Source organism: Oreochromis aureus, linkage group 13, assembly GCF_013358895.1.
Source record: "Oreochromis aureus strain Israel breed Guangdong linkage group 13, ZZ_aureus, whole genome shotgun sequence".
Classification (NCBI taxonomy): domain Eukaryota; kingdom Metazoa; phylum Chordata; class Actinopteri; order Cichliformes; family Cichlidae; genus Oreochromis; species Oreochromis aureus.
Genome location: NC_052954.1, coordinates 9948248 through 9970290, shown reverse-complemented (window position 1 = coordinate 9970290; position 22043 = coordinate 9948248). Strand labels below are relative to the sequence as shown.

The 22043-nt window shown below is 41.4% G+C and overlaps 1 protein-coding gene across 3 annotated transcripts; it reads right to left on the bottom strand.

The window, feature by feature from the left end:
• Positions 1–241: 241 nt before the first annotated feature.
• ret (ret proto-oncogene receptor tyrosine kinase) lies at positions 242–20119 on the bottom strand. 3 transcript variants are annotated; one of them, XM_031737892.2, is made up of 21 exons: positions 20027–20119; positions 19812–19903; positions 10212–10457; positions 9675–9968; positions 9064–9299; positions 8799–8982; positions 8521–8720; positions 7221–7503; positions 6859–6990; positions 6278–6388; positions 6063–6179; positions 5701–5945; positions 5466–5613; positions 5239–5346; positions 4942–5156; positions 4689–4811; positions 4532–4602; positions 4199–4336; positions 2928–3027; positions 2137–2284; positions 242–1257 (listed from the first exon to the last, which is right to left on the bottom strand). In XM_031737892.2, the coding sequence occupies exons 2-21, from the start codon at positions 19876–19878 to the stop codon at positions 1100–1102; spliced, it is 3324 nt and encodes a 1107-aa protein (XP_031593752.1). In that variant the 5' UTR covers positions 19879–19903; positions 20027–20119; the 3' UTR covers positions 242–1099. The 3 variants fall into 3 exon arrangements, with proteins under 3 accessions (XP_031593752.1, XP_031593751.1, XP_031593753.1); XM_031737891.2 differs by having other exon boundaries at positions 19812–20108; XM_031737893.2 differs by having other exon boundaries at positions 1119–2284; positions 19812–20108.
• Between the last annotated feature and the right edge of the window lie 1924 nt (positions 20120–22043).

The following is a 22043-nucleotide window of genomic DNA, read 5'->3' as shown; positions in this document are numbered from 1 at the left end:
TGTGTGATTGGCTGATTAAATACATGGGCTAACAAGTAGTTGAACAGGTGTAGCTACTGAAGTAGCAGGTGACTGTATGTGCTTACAATCAAAAGAAATGTGAAGCAGTGTTGAAACTTATAGAAATAAAGTATCAGAATCCTTGCAGTGGTCAGGCATCCTAAATGTTTAATACTAATTTAGAAAGAAATATTTTCTATTGTGTATAATTAACAAATAATATTTGCAGGTGAACTTTGGCTAAACATACTGTAATTATTTTCACAGATATAAGGGGAACAGACATTGTACATTTTTTAATATTTATTAATAACTGGAACATAACAAATAATAACAACATAACAGCAAGGACACGAGTTGGTTTACAGAATCATATTTTTCCACAAAGGCTGCCATTACAGTGAAGGACAATGTGAACTATAACATTAAGTCTACATTAATCCTCGTGTCCTTTCACTGGAGTGGCATTCAAAAGATGATGTTTTCAATGTGAAAAAAACAAGAGCAAAAGTAAGAAAACCATTCACTGAACATGTCTGCTTTACTTTTCTTTGGCGAGACCAGTTTCAAGACAACTCGTGGGAAAAACACAAAATAAAGGGTCTTTGACATTTCGAGGAGCACAATCCTCTAAAGTAGAAACTTTTTTTTTTTTTTTAAATTTTCAGAATAAGTTCAGCATTTCGTTTTCGTCCACTCAATCCCAGCTTTCTACAACAGGTGATGGTAAAGGCGTCCCCTTTAATTCCTGGGCTTGAAACTTCAAAGTCACACATGAACATTTGGAAGCTATTGTAGAAGCAGCACAGGCACTTAAAAGACATTGACACTGACATACAATCTGGTACAATAGTCATGCAGTGATACAGTTTGGCCGACATAACCAGTGAGGTAATAATAATTAACATACTGAAGAGCTGAGTGATGCATGTTGGTCCAGCCGGTTTCGCAGCAAAAAGACCCCAGTCGGAAAAGTTGCTTACCCGTGCAACAGAAATAAAAGGGAACCAACTTTAGCATCAGATCGTTTATGTACAGTCTTACAGAAATATACACATCTATACCACTTAGTCATCTTTTCTACAGGGTCGGTCTGTCTTTAGCTATCAAGCTTGTCCACAGCTTTTGCGGGTGAAGGCAAAGCCATCCAGTTTGCATAAACACTATCATTGGCATATCTTGTAAAGACCGGATTAGTGGCATCATGTCTGTTGAGCAGTACCGGGCTCGTCTCGGGCCAGTTGGGGTATGACATGCCTAAAAACGAGAACACATCATTTTTCTGCACTCAGTGAAAGAAAAACAGCGTGCAGACAGTAAGGTTCTCAAACAAAACTCTCCAAAACAAATCCTGATCTGATTTTAAGAAGTGTAAAGTTATGGCTTTGTATTGTATATGCAACACAGAATAAATGATAATGTAATTCGTTAATTATTTTCTTTTTTTTTTGTCATTTATTAAGCCTACATTGTTACTATTGCCCCTACATTTCGCTTGGGGCAATATGCAACATGGTGTCTACTTGTAATCAGTGTCAACTGAGAGTTGCATTCAAAAGCCTTACTGTTTCTCTGTTCATCATAATGGATTAAGAGCTAATGTACATTAGAAAGACAGGAAATTTATCACAATCTGAAATTCAAACCACAATGAGTGATTGAATCAGTGAGGACCTGTTTCAAATGTTACACACCGTTTCCTCCAGTGCAAATAAATGACGAGATGAGGACAATGTGGAAATGAATGGGGGAAAAAAACAAAACTATTTACAAATTAAAAATGCAGATGAAGCATGAGTATGAGGAGTGGATTATAAATAAGAATGAAGGGTATTTATATTCAATATTTACAAATATAGCAATTTTTGGTCAGTGCTTGTGTACATTAGAAGCAGGTCCGAATAAAACAAAAAAAAAGTCAAGACACAGGAGCTTTTTTTTTTTTTTTTTAGCTGAGCCTCTCATTTACGATGAAATGGGAGCTATGTCAGCATTAGCGAAAGGCATGCCTAGATCACAGTCACACACACTTGACTACGGAAAAAAAAAAAAAAAGCCAATCACAACTTGCCAAAAAAGAGAGCTTGTGTAGTGTGTCCTGTTTCTAAAATCGAGTAAATGCATGGGAGATTCTACCATAGAGCTTGTTTTCAATCCATGTGGAGGGGAGGGTTCGAGGGAGAGGGGCGTTATTACAGTCCACTAGTGGTGTGTCCTCTTCAGAGAGGGCGTCGTCGTACAGCAGGGCATCGGCTGGAGTGGACGCCGCCAGATCCAGGTAATCCTGACAAGAGCAGATGAGGGTGTGATTAGGCTGATTAAGGAGGAGGGGGATTGTAGCATGCAAAGGTCGGACGAGTGACCCGTGCACTGACTGCAAGCTCCAGCAGAAATTTCTGCCAAATTGTTCTCTTTACCGCATCCAGCGTTTTGCTCATTATCTGGTATTGATAACAGTGAAGAACAAGCCCTCTGCGTTATAGGATGCCTGCATTCCCATCTGCTCAAACGCTCTATATTTAGCCTCACTTCTGCAGCAGGAGCCTGACTGGCATGCTCTGTGATTACACTGCCCAAGGCCACATTTAGGATTGCTCGTCAAACACTAATTATGGTATCTTAGGAGTTTTGGGGAGAGTGACAGTTCATACAGCATAACACAGCATGTGTCTGTGTGTGTGCTGGACAAAGCACATGCTGTCCTTAAAAAATGATACACTGCTTATTTTAGACTAGCTCCAAATCTGAAAGGAGTGTAAAGTGGAAAAATAAAACCCCTCAAACTTGTATCTGTCAGATCATCACTGAAGTGTTGTCAAAATCGCGCCAGTAACACACAGAAAGAGGCTGATTTATAGCTCCCCTGCTTCCTTGCCGGGGAGGAAAATGAATAAAGTACTACAAGGTATTTTATAGCTTCAACATACCCGACTTTTCACCATCATCTTCTCCAGTTCTTTGCTGATGTCTGCAAATGTCGGCCTCTTGTCCGGTTCTTGCTTCCAGCATCGGAGCATGAGGTTATACCTGGAAAAGAGGAGCACCTTTCAACACTCTAAAAAGTAATTCAGAGGCTTAGTAAATATCACTATAAATATAAGTTAGATGAGCCTGATAAAATCTATGAATATCCTTTTAGCAATTATTTGAGTTTGATAAGTTGAAATAAATGTCTAAAATGTTAATGTATGTGTTTGTGTTAAATTAAGGTATTTATTTACATTTATCTCAGACAAAAAATTCAGTATGTGGTTCACAGAATACCTTCTTTGCATGTACTTAATATTTTTATTTAAAATTGAATCTAAATATTTGAGAAATAGGTATCTGTACTCATCCGTATCTTGTACTAAAATCATCAATTATTCAAATCAATATTATTTATTGTCAGCAACTACAACTGAGAAGTGTAAGTAAAACACGATAACGTAGAGTAATTGAGTACCATGTTCATTTTGTTTTTTAAATACTCTGAGCTTTTGTGTTTGTTCTGTATGTATGTAAGTATGTAAGGCTTTGAGCTAAAAGGGAAAAGGCTCTTGTCTTTTTAGTGCTTGTTTATTTCGAATTATTGCCATGTTTATGAAAATTTAATTTTCATTTGGAAAAATGTTTAACATGTGGTCATTTTTCATACATGTATTATGAAACACACAACTACATATTAGTTTGTTTGGTTTTTTAGCAGTGTAAAGCGCTTTGGGGTCCATAGGGACTAAGTAAAGCGCTATACAAATACAGGCCATTTACCATATTTAATATTAAGTACAATTTTGATTACGTTCAGTTTACAATTTTAAGTAAATGGAACAGAATTTTGGATTAACTGACCATCTATATTTCAGTTACATTGACCAAGCATGTCAGTGTCAATTTTTTCATGTTTGTGTAACAACTACAATTATTCATTTCAACTTAATATGTTTAAGCTTTAGTTATTCAATTGATCAAGTATATTGAACAGATTTGACTGGTTTCCAATCTACTCAATATTTTTAAGTGTAAAAGTGTTGCCTCAAAAATTTTAAGTAAATGTCAGTTTTAGTTCTTAGAGTGAAGTAGGTGAAATATAGTGAGTATTACTTAATCCTCCCAGCTGAGTCATTTTCCCCCGAATGTGGTGCAGGGGAGTTATAACACTCAATGGTAATGAGGAGATGCTAAAGTAGATATGATAGAGAGACAGAATAGAGCTCACATTTCCTCTGTGCAGTTCTCTGGTCTCTCCATCCTGTAGCCAGTCTTGAGGAGGTTAAATAGGCGCTCAGGAGCGATACCTGGGTATGGATTTCCTCCCAGAGTGACAATCTCCCACAGCAGCACACCGAAGGACCAGCTGGAATCAAATAGAGAAGGTCCTAAGAATATTTCTATGAACAGATAAGAGTGAGACTTGGGGGGTTTTTTGCAAATGGAAAACCCTTATTTGCGTTCTTGCCAAGACAAAGCATGCTGATTAATTCATGGGCTTTATTGTCTTATTGTTGTCCAAAATGTCAGAATATTTCCTTTAAGCTGTGATTATACTCACACGTCACTTTGTGTTGTGTAAATGTGGTCAAACAAAGACTCTATTGCCATCCACTTAACCGGTATACGGCCCTGAAAAATACAGAGAGATGCTGCTGAGTAACTATATCAGTATATGTACCCGTATCATAACTACTCTTCTCTATTATTTTCTCTACCTTGCTTCTTTTAACATAGGAGTCCTCTTCATACACGTCTCTGGACAGGCCAAAGTCAGAGATCTTCATCTTCCGCCCTTCAGCAACAAGGACATTTCGTGCTGCAAGGTCCCTGTGGACGAGCTGTTGGACCAGCACACTCATTTAAAGTGCCTCACATTTTTCTTTAACAGACATTTAAGCTTCTTACAATGAATCCTCCCCTGGATTGTTCAAATATTTTAAATAGAAAAACACCAGCTTGGTCTTATACCTTCATTTCTGCCAGGTACTGCATGCCTCTGGAAATCTGCCAGGCAAAGGAGATCAGGTCACCCATGGTGAGAGCCCTGTCGTCTGGGTTCTCCAGGTAGCTTGAGTTTCGGTTGGCATCCCTGCCCATATAGCTCGGGCCAACTTTCCGACTCTCACGAAGGAAATTACGGAGTGACCCATACTTGGCATACTCGACGATGAGATACAATGGACCTATTCAGAGAAGCAGGGCTCTTAGACTCAATGTGCAACACACATGTTCTGGGATGGGATGGCAGGAAGACGGAGGTCTTACCATCCTGGCTGCAAGCTCCGTACATCTTTATGACGTGCGGGTGGTTGACTTGTTTCAGCAGAGTGAATTCTGACAGCAGGTCACGCAGTTCACTGTGCGAGGCGTTTTCTGTCACGGAGGAAAAGAGGGGGATCGTAATGATGAAACCACTCACCTCTTCAGACATTCACTCCTCATATATCACAAGTGCTGCTAGGCTTGTCTGGCCTTTGCCTGCGTACTTTTACCTTTAAGCATTTTCACAGCCACAGTGGTGTATCCAGCTTTTCCTTTCAGCCTGAATGCTGTTGCCTTGACAACTTTCCCAAACTCTCCTTCTCCCAGCGTCTTGCCAAGCACAAGGTTTTTACGAGGAAACTCCCACTTTGGATCCTCCTGTTGAGACAAGGCAATGATGGTTTGTACTTCTCAAAAGATCCAACATATGAGACACAGGGGATGAAAGTGCTGGAAGAATCTTACAGGTATTTTAAAGGTTTCGGTCTCAATTGATTCCTGCGAGCCCCGGCGGACATTGTTGGCAGGGAAGCTAATGGGATAGGCTTGAGCTGGCCGACGGAAAGTCATCTCAGCAGATGCTATCGGGGGCTTTGGCGAGTTCTTGTGGTATCGGCGGATGAAGTATGAGGACAGAAGGATGGACACGATGAAGGAGAGGAGAAGAGCCGTGGCAATGACGGTCTTACACATTTCATCACATAGCGTCTCTGGAAGAGAGTACGTTGCACGTTTTTAAAGAAAGCAGCACTCAGTGCTTTGCTGGTTCAGAGTTAAAATAGACTCAGTTAATCAGCAGCAGTTCTGTGTGGTTTAGGGAAACTCACGCTCAATGTCATCCTTCTCACAGAAGCATCTTTCTGTGAAGCAGTAGCAGGTTCCATAGCAGGCCTTAATCCCGTTCCCACTCAAGCCTCGTTCATGGCCTCCAATAACAGGTTCCTCTGCAGAGACAAATCCAGTGTGAGCACAGTCTACATAAAGCAGAATGGTCTTATTCTCGCTGTTATACACTGCATGTGTGTTAAAAGGGAAAGCATACTTGTGCAGTCTTGCGGGCAGATTGAAGGATCTTTACTTTCCACTGCATCACAAACACTATCTGGGCATGTCTGCAGGTCAGGGGAGCACGTTGAATAATTTTCAGTTATTCCTGGAATATGAACACAAGAAAAGAAAGAGAACCCTCAGCAGGAAACCAGGGGAAAAACAGCAAAGACTGGTAACCAAACTGCAAGTACTTTGTATTCAAAAACCCATTCAAAAGTTGTCTTAACCTGACTGCATGTTTTTCCTTAACATTGCAACATGCAATGGTTTTAACAGCAGCCTGCATCACAGTGTTGGCTTGCTTTAGCAACAGTAGGGTGTTAGTCACACTTGTTTTTCAGCCAAATTAGGAGCATGTTTTGCCACTTCCTGTAGCAAAATGATCTTACTGAAAAGGATACGCATGCAGTATTCGGCCCTTTAGCCCTTTACTTTGTTTCATTACTTACACTGAAGAAAACATGTACTCATCTGGTTCTAGTGAACTTCCCCCAAGGTCTCATAATCATTCAGTAATGTTAAAAAGTTACAAGTTAAGGAGAAAAAAGTTTGCCTTTATGAAATATAAAGTACCTTTCTCAGTGCCCTGCCTCCACTGGCATCTGCCGGTTGTTGCCCCCAGGCCTCGGGTAGACTCACAGTCTGCTCGCTGCCTGTTCTCTGCACAGGACAGGACCTGCTGGCTCTTCTGACCAGCTCTGATTGCTACGTACAGCAAAGCCAAAAGAGCACATTACCAAATCTTTAAAGGACACTAGAGATCAGGGTAAAATGCTTGAAAATAGTCTGCATGTGTGCTTAGTGTGAAGTAAGTGTGAACAAGATTTCCAATAATGCTTAATAATGTGCCGTCAAGAGATTATATCAGCAAAGATTAGAGTGTGATGTGGAAACTTTGTGAAATGTAAAGTGGTCCAGGGCTGTTGCAGTCTTACCCGTGCCATCTATTTTGATGTGGATCTGAGTGCTCGCCTCCAGCTGTTCTTTTCCCTCCTGAGCAACAACAAGGTACTGCAAGTCCTGGCACTCGGGTTTGCACAGTGCCTCAGAGTCATTCACATACAGATGTCCCCACTTCCTGTTTGGGGATTGGGTGATGCTAATGGCTGTATAGCAGGCCTGTGAGTCAGCAGACATGTTCTTATCTGGCACCTCAAGTCGGTATATGACACTGAAGCCATCGAACTGCTGGCAGTTTTCCACACAGATTTTGCCAACCTGACAGGAGTTGGGACAAGAGATTGAAAATGTGAATGAAACTGGAGAATACAAGTGTAAGGATGGGATAATGCACACACCTTTTGTGGACAACTGAATACAACTATTTTGAAATGCAAATTACTAGTTCATTCCTACGTGATCTGAAAAAAAATCTGATTTTGGTACCTTTTATAAAGCCAGAATAGTTTTGTTTTTGCTACAGAGTATGAAAATGAACAGAAAACATTTGAGATGTTATTTTTTACTGCCAGCAGGTGGCAGTCTCTCTGTATATTTAATGGTCAAATAACCTTTGATAATTTTAATCTAAGGATTTTAATGTAACAGATTATAATGTCAAAGAATTGCACTGACGGTCAGTTACACTGGATTAGTAATGAACAATAATCAATGGATAAAAGATACTTAACCTCCCAGAAGTTTTACCTTCTGCTGACTGTAAACAGGTTTGGTTTAAGCAAGACACAGGTGAATATCTTTATTTTGTAAAACATACAGAGAGATCTGTAGTTGTGAGTTACTGTGTACTAAAGCATGTACAATGTGATGGCTTATAAAGCCAGTGTACAGCAGGGTTAGTCAAATCAAATGCATTTCCCAATGCATCACAATGGAGCAAGTACCTACAATTCAATTTCTTGAAGTCTCTCTGTCAGAGTTCAGTATAAAGAAGCTGATATGAGGCCACTGATGGTTGATATTGCCTATGACTTTTGTCCCTGGTCCCTTTCATAGGCCAACAATGATTCATTTGTTAATTATGTCATGAATAAGATTACTAAAAAGATTCAGACTATAGCTTTGCCACTGTCCGTGATGCCATCACGATGGAAAGATAATTTTTTTTGTGTGTCCATTAATCCTCCATCTTCTTCTACTCCTCCAATTCTTGGGTCGGGCTGGAGCCTATCCCAGCTCTCTTAAAAGTTTATAATAATATATATTTTAATCTAAATCTAGACCAAACACAAAGTTCAAGGTTTGCATGATAAGCAGTCATGCAGTCATAAGTACCTGTGCATAAGCAGAAGCTCTGCGTGAGACTGTGAATATATGTGTGACGTTGGGGAAGTGGATTTGGACGGGTAAGATGGTGACATTGAAGTGCAGCAACACTGTTCCCTCTAGACCGGGATAGATGGTGTCATTGACCAGGTAGTCGAGTTGCAGGGTGCGATTCTCTGTCACGTGCAGGTTCCTCTTCAGGACCAGCTCTGAAATCAAGAGAAGTCCTGAAAAGCCTCATCTCCTAATGTAACTAATTCTCTAGCGCGAAGCCTTGGAGTACTTACGGTAGTTATGCACAGTCTCTCGAATGCCTTTGGCTTTTTTTTCAGTGAAGGAGTTTTTTATGTCAAATGTTTCCTTTATCCATGGGTCAGTGTTGAGCCAAGTCCCCAAATACTTATTGTGGTTGTTGCCTGAGACCGGGGTTATATCTCTGTCAAAGACATACAAGGTGCCAAAAGTTCCACCCTGAAAAAAAAAGTCACATTGAGAAATTTCAGGCCTCATGTAAACATGAATTTAACCAACACCACATCTGTACACAATCACCTTCGTCCGATTATAGCTGATGACTATGTCTGCCGAGTCTGTTCCGTTCACATATGGTGCGTTATCATCCTCATCATCGACAAAAACATTCAGCGTCGTTTCCACCTTGATGATGGTGGTTTCTGACTGGACGTTACAAACCAGCAGGAGTCTGTAGCATTCATTCTCCTCGCGGTCCAGCTGTGCGTTTACCACCAGCTCTTTGTTGTCGTTTACAGCGAAAGGTCCCGGGGGGTCTGCAGAAAAAAGGAACAAAACAATCGAACAAACGAGCCACTATATGATTCAGGTGGCGTACTGAATAAGACATAAAAGCAGCATCGTAAAACATCTCAATGGAGCTAAGCCAGTGTCACACACACACACACACACACACACACACACACACACACACACACACACACACACACACACACACACACACATATACATATATATATATATATATAAATACATATATATGTATATATTTATGTACTTGGCCAATCAAACTGACTCTGTCATCAACCTATAGTGAAATCTTCTGTTTTGTTTTTTCTAAAATGTACCTGAGGGCTCGTCTATGTTTCTCCTTTCACAAGATAATATGTTTTTGGTCCAATGTGTCTAACCTGATTCCACACTGTAAGAGATGGTGTAGTTGGGGCAGACATTGAGTCTGGAGAGACGCTGGAGCTGCCGCAGGGCTCCTGGGAATCTGTTTTCCATGATGTGTGGGTTGGACGTATCTCTGTGTGGGAAGCAGAGTTCCTTCGTATCTGTCTGAGCACACTGAGGCAATGTAGCATTAACAAAGTCCAAGATGATCGGCACAGGTTTCCGTATGAGGCAAAGGGGCTTGTCGGTGAATTCAGATCGCACCATGGTATACAGGAATAACTTCCTCACAGACGGCGACCTTTGATCTGATGGGACACAGAGCCAAAACAAAAACAAGAGGCATTTTAATCTCAGACAGTGCTCTTTTTGATGACACAGCTCTTCTTTGCTTTTATGCAATCACATTATCATCCTGAACTCGAAGCCAGAGCATTATTGGTATGCGAAGAGCATAAATGCCTAGAAACTAATTTACTCTTGTGTGTAGCGAATACCTGGCACTGAAATAGGACTGTGCATTACCATCAAAAGCCTTGTATCCAACTCACATAGCTGGGCAAAGTCGCTCTCCTCCAGGGTTTTGTTCAAGAATAGTGTCCCGGTGTTGATGTTCATGTAGAACCAGGAGCTGTAGTGTGAAGGCGTGGTTGTCTTTGTTCGGCACAGGTAGAAGTGTGGCTTCTCAGATTTATTGTCCTGCATGGCGTGGACCTGGAGGATGGGTGTCCCGGCCTGCTGGCCAACATATACAGTCTCAATGTACTCCTTCTGAGGGACGTACAGACACGTCGCTCCTGCACCAAGTGGACATGAAATAACCAGATGTTTAAAATTTGGTAGCCAAATGAATCACAGGGGAAAAGTGTTATTATTATTGTTTTTAAGGAAAATGTTACCATAACTGAAAAATAAGGCATGGTTACATTGTAGATGCAGATGACAGCATATCAGACATCACTTTCTGGATGTTTAACTGAGTCAACAATACCCACTGACAATGCCATCTGGGCACTGAATGGAAATCAACACATACATGGACAACGACAGGTCCAATTTTTTTTTTTAATCTTCTAATATATCTTTCATCTCTCTCCCACGTTAGCGGAAATTGAAAGCAGGGCTCAAATGACACTTATGCAGCTCCTTTAATGAATTTCTCATGTGGTCAATAACATGTGGTTTCCGATTCTCCTTGTGTTCACCTTGAAAAGTTTAATTACAAGGGATAACATGATACGGAGGAGGCATGTATCACTGCCTGCAAGTCTGTGTGTGCATGTGTGTGTGTTGGGGGGGTTGATGAGTAATCCATAAAGCAAAATAGCAGGCTGCGTGTGTGTTTTACAGGAAAATGGAGATGCGAGTGTTCCTTCTGTAATTATATCCCTGTTGTGTTCCTCTTTGACGACGGTAGGCGACCATTTAGGGAACGTACTAATGTCATTAGCAGACAGCAAAACTAGATTTTCTATTTCTGTTGGTGCAGTTGAAGCCTCGGCTCTGGTTTCAGACATTGATTTAATTTTGAGGGGCTTAGATGACAGGAGGCCGAGCTGATGGATAAAATGTGGCCGTCCTTCCTCAAGGATGGAGATACGCTCAATGAGGCTGCAGACCTTTTTATTAAAAGTGTTCCGGAGGCAAAACAAACAGCAGGGCACATGTTTGTTAATCTTGGTGGGGATGGTGGGAGCCGGTTTCATGACTAGAGATGATTTTTCCATCCCCTAAATCTATTACAGCCAAAATGCAGTCATTCACACTCATGCTATTGACTGTATTTTATTATATTTCCATTCTATCTTAGCTGATTTTTACTATTTCATACCATGAAAAGGTCTGAAATAGGTAACTGGCTTCATGATGCATAAAAGATTTCTGAGAAATTGTACAAAAGATTTGAGGGAAAAAATAGAAAAAAGTAAAGAACTGTCCACAGATTATTTTAGGTTGTAATTATATTCAGTTTATACAGTTAAAAGGTATGAAACACATTAAAAGACGCGTAATCTGAGCATCAGGGCTTCAACTGTATACCCAAAACAACCATTAGAGGGAGCTGTTATCACAGTGACACGGGCTCCAAAAGCAGCTTAATCATTATCATAATATATTACTGCTCTAATGTCTCTACTGCTTGGATAAGATGTTAAATGATTGGACTCATTTCTATTTGACAGGTCAGAAAAGACTCCCACTACTCTCTACAATCCCTCATCGGATGCATACAGACAATTTAATTAATCTACAGAAATCTTACGCACGACGGCCACAAATTGAATACAGCAGATGACAGCAGCTCTGCAAATAAAGCTACATGGTCCAACGTGTTAACCAGCGGGAGCTGAACACGTTTATGAAGGCAGGCATTGGCTGCAAGCCACAGTGGCCGGACCCCCTGCAACACAATTCGTTTATATCATTCAAAATTCAATTTCTTTCTAGGACAGAAGCCAACAGAAAGCAAGCAGTTTATATCAAAACTAATTAATTGAATGCATCAAGCAGGCCCATCCGAGCAAATGGCATCTTTGGTCTGTGAAGCCATGATGATGCTTTTCCAAGGCATGACTCATTACCTTCCCTAAATGATGCACGAGAATGGCAGAAATACAGCTGGTGGTGACATTTTCACCTATTATATTCATGTCTAAATAATGACCGAAAAGATTAAAAAGACGTTGCAGAGGCTTCATTTCCATGTTTCGCGTCTGGACCGCTAAAGAACGTTCTTTCCGGATTTTAGTGGGCTGTTTTGGAACAGCCTTGGCCTGTCATTGCTCACAGTGTGTAAACATTAGCATCATAAGCAGATGTTTTACAGCCTTCGATCACCTATAAAACTCATGCCGAGCTCCTGCATACAGTGTCATTCCTTTGAAAGTAATTTTGCAAACAGAGAGTGTTTGAACAGGACAATTCATGTAGCAATCCATGTTTACAGTAGATATCATGTACTGCCGAGTGGATAGTGAAACTGATTTTATCCAACGCTGAAAAACAGGAACACGAAACAGTGGAAAACCCTCTTACGTCTCTATAAACGTATGGGCTTCCTGGTTGTCGTTTACGATCGCAGTCTCTATGAGTTAATTGTGCCTGGGTGCGTGTGTGTGTTTGTTTTGTCTCGTATTATAACTGCAAAAGAACAAAAAGGACAAAAGCTCATCACAAAATCTGAAATCACGCTCCCCGTCAGCCACAGACCACAGCATGTCTGGGACAGGTCTGAGCTGATAGGGTGGGACGCCCTCCATCGTCCCAGACAAAGACAGGAACTCAATTAGCTCAATGCGTGCTTCGCCTGATAGATTTACCAGCTATGAGCTCATGTGCTAGAGTAACCCACTGGCTTACTAATCTACCTCAAAGTCTCATTGAAAAATATGTGGATCTCCCACTCAGACGTCCTCACTGAGCATCCTTGTCAGCAGCGTGGCAGATGAGGAAACGTGACCCTGCCCGGCTGCTGCTGTGTGATAACTTGACATTATAATTGCGTTCTTAGTCTGGACCTCCAACAGTAAGAGCTCAGCTTCGTGCCCCTTTTTCTCCCAAGGTCAATGTGGTCTGCGTCTGCCCCTGGTAACGACCCATTGGAAAGGCAGTGTATCTGGCAGCATATCAATCAATAACCACACTAATCAACAGTGATGCTGATTGTTTTCCACTGATGACACAGACAGAGAGAAAAGCTGCACAAGTGCAATCACGTCCGCCGAACATAATATTGGAGTTGCTTAGGCATCGTGTGCGTGGACACTGAAATATTACTTCTACTGTGCAAGTGTAATTTCACAGCCTGCTCCACAATTTAGCCCATCAATATCCACATTTTCAAGGAATCCATCATCTTTTACAAAGAAGCTGTAGCCAGGCACATTAAGGAGCAGTTCACCCAGTTATATCACGGTGATATAAATAATAATCACTCGGAAACCTATCATGATTGCTCTGCTTCCAGAGATGTGACTGCTACTGGAATGGTTTTCTTCAGAGATTCAATTAGCTAAAAAGCTGCACATTCAACTATAATTCCACTTATGAAAGCTAATATTGATCATAATGTTTTGAAATCTTTCCCCCTCCTCTATTTCCTGTCCTATTATGCTCAAATGCTTCATCATATCACACTGGTTTCAGAACCTGGATTTAATATAGGCATGACTCTGATGTTTTTCGGTCTTTCAAAACAACACGTGTAATAAGGAAAGAAAGTCATTTCCTGTCATAATGACCCAGTCATCAAAGTTTTCATCCGATTAATAAGATAGCTGATCTGAGTTTGGAAAAGGCAGCCGGGCTCCAGGTAGATTACTCAGTTTACCATGATGCATACCGTAACATGATAATCAATTACCACATAATGTAATCCAATTATTCCCCAGAGAATACAAGAGCTGAGATCCAATGAACCATGTTCATCAGTCATCAAGAAATCTAATAGGACCTCTCCTTAGGGGTTAGCTGCAAGTACAAATTCAGTTTAAGGATTTCTCTGGGGATGACTGTGGCATCAAAAATTGAACACGTGGTACATCATGGAGCTCCAGACTGAGTTTGATGAAACAGTCATTAGGCTGCTTTGATAAAATCATCTACCCTCACCACAGCAGTGGTAAAAAGCCATCAGATTTACTGACATGTACACAGAAGGAGGCAAATACTCCAAATGCCTGTGGCAAAACACAGAGAGCTTATTTATATTTGCATAAATAGCTCACAGCCACAGGTTTCATAAAGGGTTTAGCCTAAAGTACCAGATTTAGGAAAGAATTGCTTTACAGCCTTTTATTGCACTACACCAAGCAGTCTAGACTCATGCTACCAGCTCTGTGAGACTGTATTTATCAGTCAAGTCTGTGGCATCTACATTTAGCATTACTCTGTACTCTGAATGCTAACATAAGTAACATCTTCTAATCAGCCGCACAGCAAGAAGGTCCTGAGTTCAATTCCAACATCAGGCCGGGGTCTTTCTGTGTGGAGTTTGCATGTTCTCCCCGTGTTTGCGTGGGTTCCCTCCGGGTACTCCGGCTTCCTCCCACCGTCCAAAGACATGCAGCTTGTGGGGATAGGTTAATTGGATAATCCAAATTGCCACTAGGTGTAAATGTGAGTGTGAATGGTTGTCTGTCCCTGTGTGTTGGCCCTGCGACAGACTGGCGACCAGTCCAGGGTGTACCCCGCCTCTCGCCCTATGACAGCTGGGATAGGCTCCAGCGCCCCCCGCGACCCTGAAAAGGATAAGCGGAAGCGAATGGATGGATGGATGGATGGACATCTTCTAATCAGCGCTAAATATGGTCTGAGATTGATGAAAATGTCATTAGTTGTGCAGTTACTGGACAAATTAAAATCTTGACCTAATTATTGTGCTCAATAAAGCAAACCAAAATAATAATAATAATCATGGGATCATTAAGATCATCGGGATTCATTTTCTCGGAGCTATGAATGTCTGTACACATTTCCAAGGCGATCTATCAAGTTATTGTTAGATTATTTTAGTCGGGTGCAAAATGAGCAGGCAAAAACAACAGAACAACACTGCAGTGAGAGAAAAACTAACAAGGCTGAACACAGTCACGTGTATCACTTACACATACTGTGCATTGGAAGCATCAACAGTCTTGTTGTTTCAAAGAAGCAAACACAGTAAAAGTGCATTAATTTATAAGATGTCCTAATTGTGGGAATCATCAATGCACCAGCGTCATTAAATGGCACTGCTAAGATGAGTCGCCACTGTTCGCACTGCTAGACTCTGACTGCTTGTTACAACTGTCCTAACATGAGTGAATCTGGTGGATTGCAGTATGGAAACAAGGGGAGAGTCGCTGCTTTATGCCAGGGAGTGGAGATCGCTGAACTACCAGCACAAAGGGAAGTGGAGCTTTCAGAGTTTCTGGCATTGGCAGGTGGTTGCAGAGGACGGAAAAAAGATTTCCAGCATGTTTACCCATTTCAGTAAAAAGAAGGACCAAACAAATGGATGCCAAAGTGGAGCTGGAAGAGGATGGGGGGAAAACAGCAACATAAGTATGAATCAGCAGCATTTATGGAAAATGTTAATTTAAGGACATTTTCCACTATTATGGTTTGCTCTCTTTAGAGAGATTGCAGTAAATGTGCAAATTTGACTCTGGCACCAGTATGGCAGTAGAGTCACTCCCATTGATTTCTGCAGTGTCACACAGACCATGTGGACTCAGATAAGCAGGGCCTGTACTTTGTTTTACTTATTGTTGTAATGACAGGTCAAACACGATGTGCACTGCTGCACGACTGGAAAACAACTTGTCAAGACCCATGTGAAACCAGAGGACTAAATGCCCCGAGGGTAAAATTTCAATCAATGTCTCCTTGTCCTTTCACCACAGCAAATTAGATTCTACCCATGCATGAGAGCGAAGTGTGACCCTGAACTGACTAGAGGATCAGACACAGGGGTTTGACAGGTAGGAGCGGCATCCGTGCGACGGCAGAAATGGCAGCCCAGGATTAGAGGTCGGGACTCTCAGGAGTCTCAAGGCAGTAGTAGCGATTTGGGTGACAGTTATTTCAAAAACCGCAGGTCCACTTTGGCTGGGAAGCTCGAAGGATGAGAGTTTTGTGACTCATGAAGTGGGAAAATCGGGAGCTTTAGTAGAAAAGACAAAGAAGCCTAAAGTGCTGCAGCTGTTCCAACAGGTATCAGAGCGTCTGTGGCTGACAGCATGTTTACTGTCGCTCATGAGCTTAAAAAAGAGGGAACACGCCAGCTAGCTCTGGTTTTAAATCACAATAATGTAGTCTGTTGTATGCCACATTTTGAACTTTTTGCTATAGCCAGCTTTAAGAATCACAATATTTTTTTTCTAAGATGCAAAAAAGAAAAGCACTCCTGTTGACGTAGCTCAGTAAAAAAGATCTAATCTACTTGCATTATGATATTTCCCACTCACACTCAAATAAACACAGTGACAACAAGCGTGGAAAATTGACAATATTTATCATGCATCCATGAGGAACACAAGACAGAAGCTTTACTTAATTATATCATGCTGTAAGGGGCTAAATCCAATAGCACCACGTATCAAATGAGATCTGTTGGTCTGGTACTTCTCCAGAGGAAAAGATGCTGATGAAAATGATCGCTTTGAGTTAAAGAGAAGAAGGAGCACTATACCACTATGTTATGGTTTCACCGGTCAGAGGGCGAGGAAGGGTCAGAGATACCGTAACAAGGTCACGGTGGAAGCAAAACAGATCAATGCTTTTACGTGAAAACATCTGTGGCACTTTTTTGTGTAAGAGATTACACAAATGTGTGTGTTAAAAAGGGGGAGTGGATTTTGGCTTTGACCAGGTTTCGTCACAAAATGTATTTTCACCTCCAAACACTTTGTTTATAAAGCTGCCAGCTGATACTGAAGGCCTAATCTAATTAATAAAGGGTTGTTTCAGTAAGCTCTCCAGATTTCCTCAAAATGTAAATAAAAACAAAGTCACGACGAGCCGGATATTCCTTTCTTTGGCCTTTTTTCTAAACAACTGCTTAAAATGTTCACACAGAAGTGCATGTGACTGCACGATTCCTGACGACGTACGCACAGAGACAGAAGAGCAGCTGCAGCCTTAGTGGCAGCTAATGGGAATCCTCATAAAGAACAATGAATAGAGGCGTCCCAGCTCCCAGTTCACTCCAGCTTATGTCTTGAACTACTTTACTTTGGTCTTAAGTGCAGGGCAATGTCTCAGGAACATTTAAAAATGCTGATTGCTACAAAAGTGAGCACTGATTGCCAATTTCCTTTGTTTGATGATCTCAGCGAGAAACACTAAACTAATCAGTAAACTGGAACCTGGAGCAGGAGTTATATAAACCCCACTGGGAAATTCCTTTGTAATAGCCATTCATGACTGTGCCATTCGTACAACTAAATTGAAGATCAGAAAAACTAAAGTTAAACTAAATTGACAAATGCATATGTATATTTATGTGGAACTTCATGAGTAGACGATCACGGGAAGGAAAGACCTCCTATGGCATCCAGTGGCGCATTTAGTTAGTCTTTGTCTGGCTAGCAGAACAGTGTGCAGGGTGGGACATAGTGTCCGTATTGAAGATAAATTTTGGCAATATCTTCCTCTCTGCAATGAGGGAGACTTCTGAGTTTGAACTCCAAAAAATATCTAAATCATGGTATCACATACAATAAAAGGAAAAGGGCCTCAGCAGGACAGAGAGTTTCATTTTATCCCAGTTATTTGCCCTCCTCATTTCCACCATCCCTCATATAATATACAGGAAAGATAGGAGTCCTGGATCTCTTCAAGGCCACTGCTAACTCCTTTCTCAATGCTAAGCTGGAGATGGATCAGTTCACACCAGACCACAAAACCGTCTACCACCTTCTGGTAAAACTGCAGAGAGCTTACCAAAGTAGTACCACTGAAATTTAAAGCATAAATATTCTTTAGATTCAATCAGTGACTCAAACAGCAATAAAAATCCACATTAGACGTAATGTGATGCAAAAAGTGCATCACAACATGATTCATTTACTTGGAAAATGACTCATATGTAAAAACCATTTAGTGATTTAAGATGTTTTAAAGGAGTCACAACAGGCAGAACATCCTCACAAAGTGGGGTAAAATAAAAACAATCATCGATCTGGTAAAATCCGACTATGTCACTTTGTGGCAAGCCCGGCAGCAGCCCAAGCGGCCCGTCCGCTTGCATAACATGCGATATTTTCCTGAAGAAAACAAACAGCCAGTGTTTGCCCAGAGATAGGAGCAGCTGCTGCACACCTGCCCATGGCTCGCCTCTTCTCCTCCCTGAACAAGTGTAGGTCTTTTGTTGCAACAAACAGGCAGGTGATGGGTGCCACATTCACGTAGGGTGCAGCTTTCAGCACCCATTTAATTACCAACACGTCCTTGACACATGAAGTGCAACGACACCAGCCCTTATCTTCTATAAATATCAGGAGAAACGCCTGCTTTGGTGACTGTGCAAGCAGAGCCCAGCAGGAAAAGCCATGTGGATGCATGTAAGGTCTGTAAGAACAGCATGCGCGTGACTGACTGTGTGTGGACTATGGACTGATTAAACAGCGTGTGTAACAGTGAAAAAATAATCAGAGGACTCTGCATAAAAGTGTGCTACCTTAACAGTTGCATTAATCTTTTTAACTACTCTGCAGAAAACTGCTCCCCTGGGTGATTAAGTAGGCCTGTAGTTTATTGCAGGAAAGAAACAGCAGTGCTCCATTCACGTAGAAACGAACATCTTTTTATACATCCCAGATACACTCAAAGACTTTGATCATAATGCTTGTTTGCCTCCCTATATACAAGCACTGATAGTAACCTCTGAAGTCCAAAAAAAACGTATTTGTTCGAGCATTACATCTGACATACTGGCGGCACAGTCCTGACCTATGAGGGACACTTTAAATATAGACTTCATGAGAGGGCAGTGTTAGTGCAGTTGGGCTGTGGGATTGTGGACGGGATTATAATATTATGATATATGGCTGCATTCATTCTACTCTACGTTTCATTGTTGTCATGCCACGCATAGCCAGCGCACAATGCAAGGATCACTTTTCTGCTGTGTGGCACAGTGCTGGCGTTGTGTTCGTGCCCTTTCAGATACTTCGTAGGGGGAAAAAAGGCCTTAAAAATCACTCAGCTTCCAAAACGCTGCAATTTAGCTTTTCACTTGAGCAGCCCTGTGTATTTGTCAGTTGCAATCTAGACTTCATGTTCACTGGCTCGCTCTGTGGCAGCACCTATTTCTCTTCACCTTGGCCAGCTTTGCAGATACTAAATATAATTTTTAAATAAACATATTTTAATTCCTTCTGCGCTAAACGGTCTCTCCGGCAGAAAGGTCAGTAAGAGATGGAGATAAAAACTCAAAGACTAAAGCTAATGCTGTCTGAATAATTTATAATACTAAGGATGAACGCGTTTAAAATAAGAAGCGAACATTAAATCGTCTCCTCTGGATTAATAGTTAAGACCAGAGCATTTATTTTGTTTTCAAAAACGTTCGAACACACTGGTGCAACATTTAGCATTAGTTTGCAACTTCATCGTGCGCTCCTTCGCCCTTTTCCAGTGACAGGAGAACTGATGATGAACCTTACCTTCCAGCAGCAGCAGCAGAAACAGCGCAACGATGTTTCCCCGAGAGAAACCACAACTTGACCCCATATTCGCGAACCATAGGTGAAAGTTTCTGAATGAAAAGACGATCCAAAAAAGTTCCTCTGGGCGAAAATTAAATAATAATAATAATAATAATTATAATAACAAGAACAATAATCAAACCGATAAAATATACAAAGATGGGGGTATAAACCAGTGCGCGCTCTGCGTCCAGATGAAGTCCTCAGTGTCCCATAGACGGGCTGCTGTGTTGAGGCTACAGAGGCTGCTGCTGGGCTGACTGGCTGGTCTGGTGGGGGGAGGTGGGGGGAGGAGGTTCAGTGCTTCACTACTCACTGCCCCGCTGCTTCCGCAGAAGCAGGGCGGCATAGCATCTACAGGAAATTTAAGAGCATAATTTAACAGCAGGTCAGTCATCTCATTAAGGCTCTGCGCGGGGGAGGTGGTGGGGCGTAATTATTAACAATTATGACTGGGCGCGTAATGGTTCACTTTAAAGGCACAGGCGCTCTTTAAAGGTGGGCATCAGGTGTGCTCGTTTTAATAACCGCTTCATTATAACAGCCGTGTGATAATTGTAATTGTGGCTTTTTGTTTAATTTTGCTAAGCTTGAAGTAGCTTCGATGAATTCGTTTGTTTAATTCGGTTGAATAAAAAGGAGACTTTGAGCACAATGTTCCAGTTGGTGGCAAGAATTAAGTGAAACTCCTGCCAATGAAGTGACAGGGCTAAGTTGTTGTTGTTGGGTTTTTTTGCCTAGACATTTTATTGCATCCAAGTACTCCATGTGGATAATTAACACTCCCCAGCTGAGTAGAAGTCCTCTGCAGTCTTTGGGTTAAAGTCCCAGAATGAAATCAGGGGGTTAAATGATGTGGGACCTTTCCTCTCTCAGGTCTGAGTGTGTGTGTATGTCAGAAGCTGAGGGTGTGTTAAAGAGCGGGATCTCTGTGTGACTGAACAGTGTGGAGATAGCGTGGAGTGATGCATTGCTGCAGCCTCGGGCCAGGACACCAGTCACTCTCTCAGCAGTGTCTTTCCAATCAATGTCTCTGCATGGAGCAAAAACACTGAGGCTCACTGGGCTACAGAAGATAAAGGGGGCTTTCTCAGAAGCTTCACTAACTTTCACCAACTGGGATAAAATATAATAGCTGCTACTTACAGTGCTTACATTTTCACCTCCCTCGAGCCGTCAGCCTCTTGGTATCAAGAAGACTTTAAAAACAATATGCCCTTAAATTAGTGATCACTGCGAGGTTAAAGGAGAAAATTAGCTGTGAAGCTGTAAAGAAAGAGATGACATTTTAACAAAGCTAGATAGGTTGTATGCTTCTGTACCTTTGAGCAGTTTTAATTCTTACATCTAGATGGCTCTGGACTCTGTTGTTAAAACCAACCACATCTACTTTAGTGGTCTTAGACATGTTTTAACTGTAAAAAGTAAAGTATTATTGTAAAAGTCTATCAACTTTAAGTATAACCTGTGAAATTGGTGTTATTGTTAATACTTTGTTTTGTAATCAAGCATATAGTTTGGGCTGGATCAGGTGACGTTGAATCCAACCACGCACTGAATGTCTCTTTTTCACTCACTATGTTTTTATACACCTCGCTGCACGTAATCATGAGTTATTATTCATCTCTGGCTCTCTTACATGGCACGTCTTTGTCTCGTCTTCCTCCACTCACCTCTATCTGGTCACAACAGACGCCTGGACCACCATGAACCTGGTTCTGCTGGAGGTTTCTTCCTGTTAGAGGGAAGTTTTTCCATCCTACTGTTTCCAAAGCGCTTGCTTAAAGGAGGTCATATGATTGTTGGGGTTTTCTCTGTATTATTGCAGGGTCTTTATCATGCAACGTAAAGCACATTGAGGCAACTGTTATTGTGATTTGGCAATATATAAATAAAATAACATTGAATTGAATAACATGATAAGCAGTTTACTCAAATGTAATGCTACTTGGTGTACCAAGGGGCATTATGTGATATAAGAAGCCAAGAAGTCTGCCTGAGCACATTGTATTGTATCTGGGATAATGTTTCCATACGACAGACTATAGGTATCCTGAGACGTATGCTCAATGAGAATCAATAAAGAGAAGGAAATACGGTGGTGTGGACATGGCATCTGCAACCACATTGGTTTTGTATGTGCTTTAAGCAAGTTAAAAAAATGCTCTGGGCTAAAAAAAAAGGCAGCAT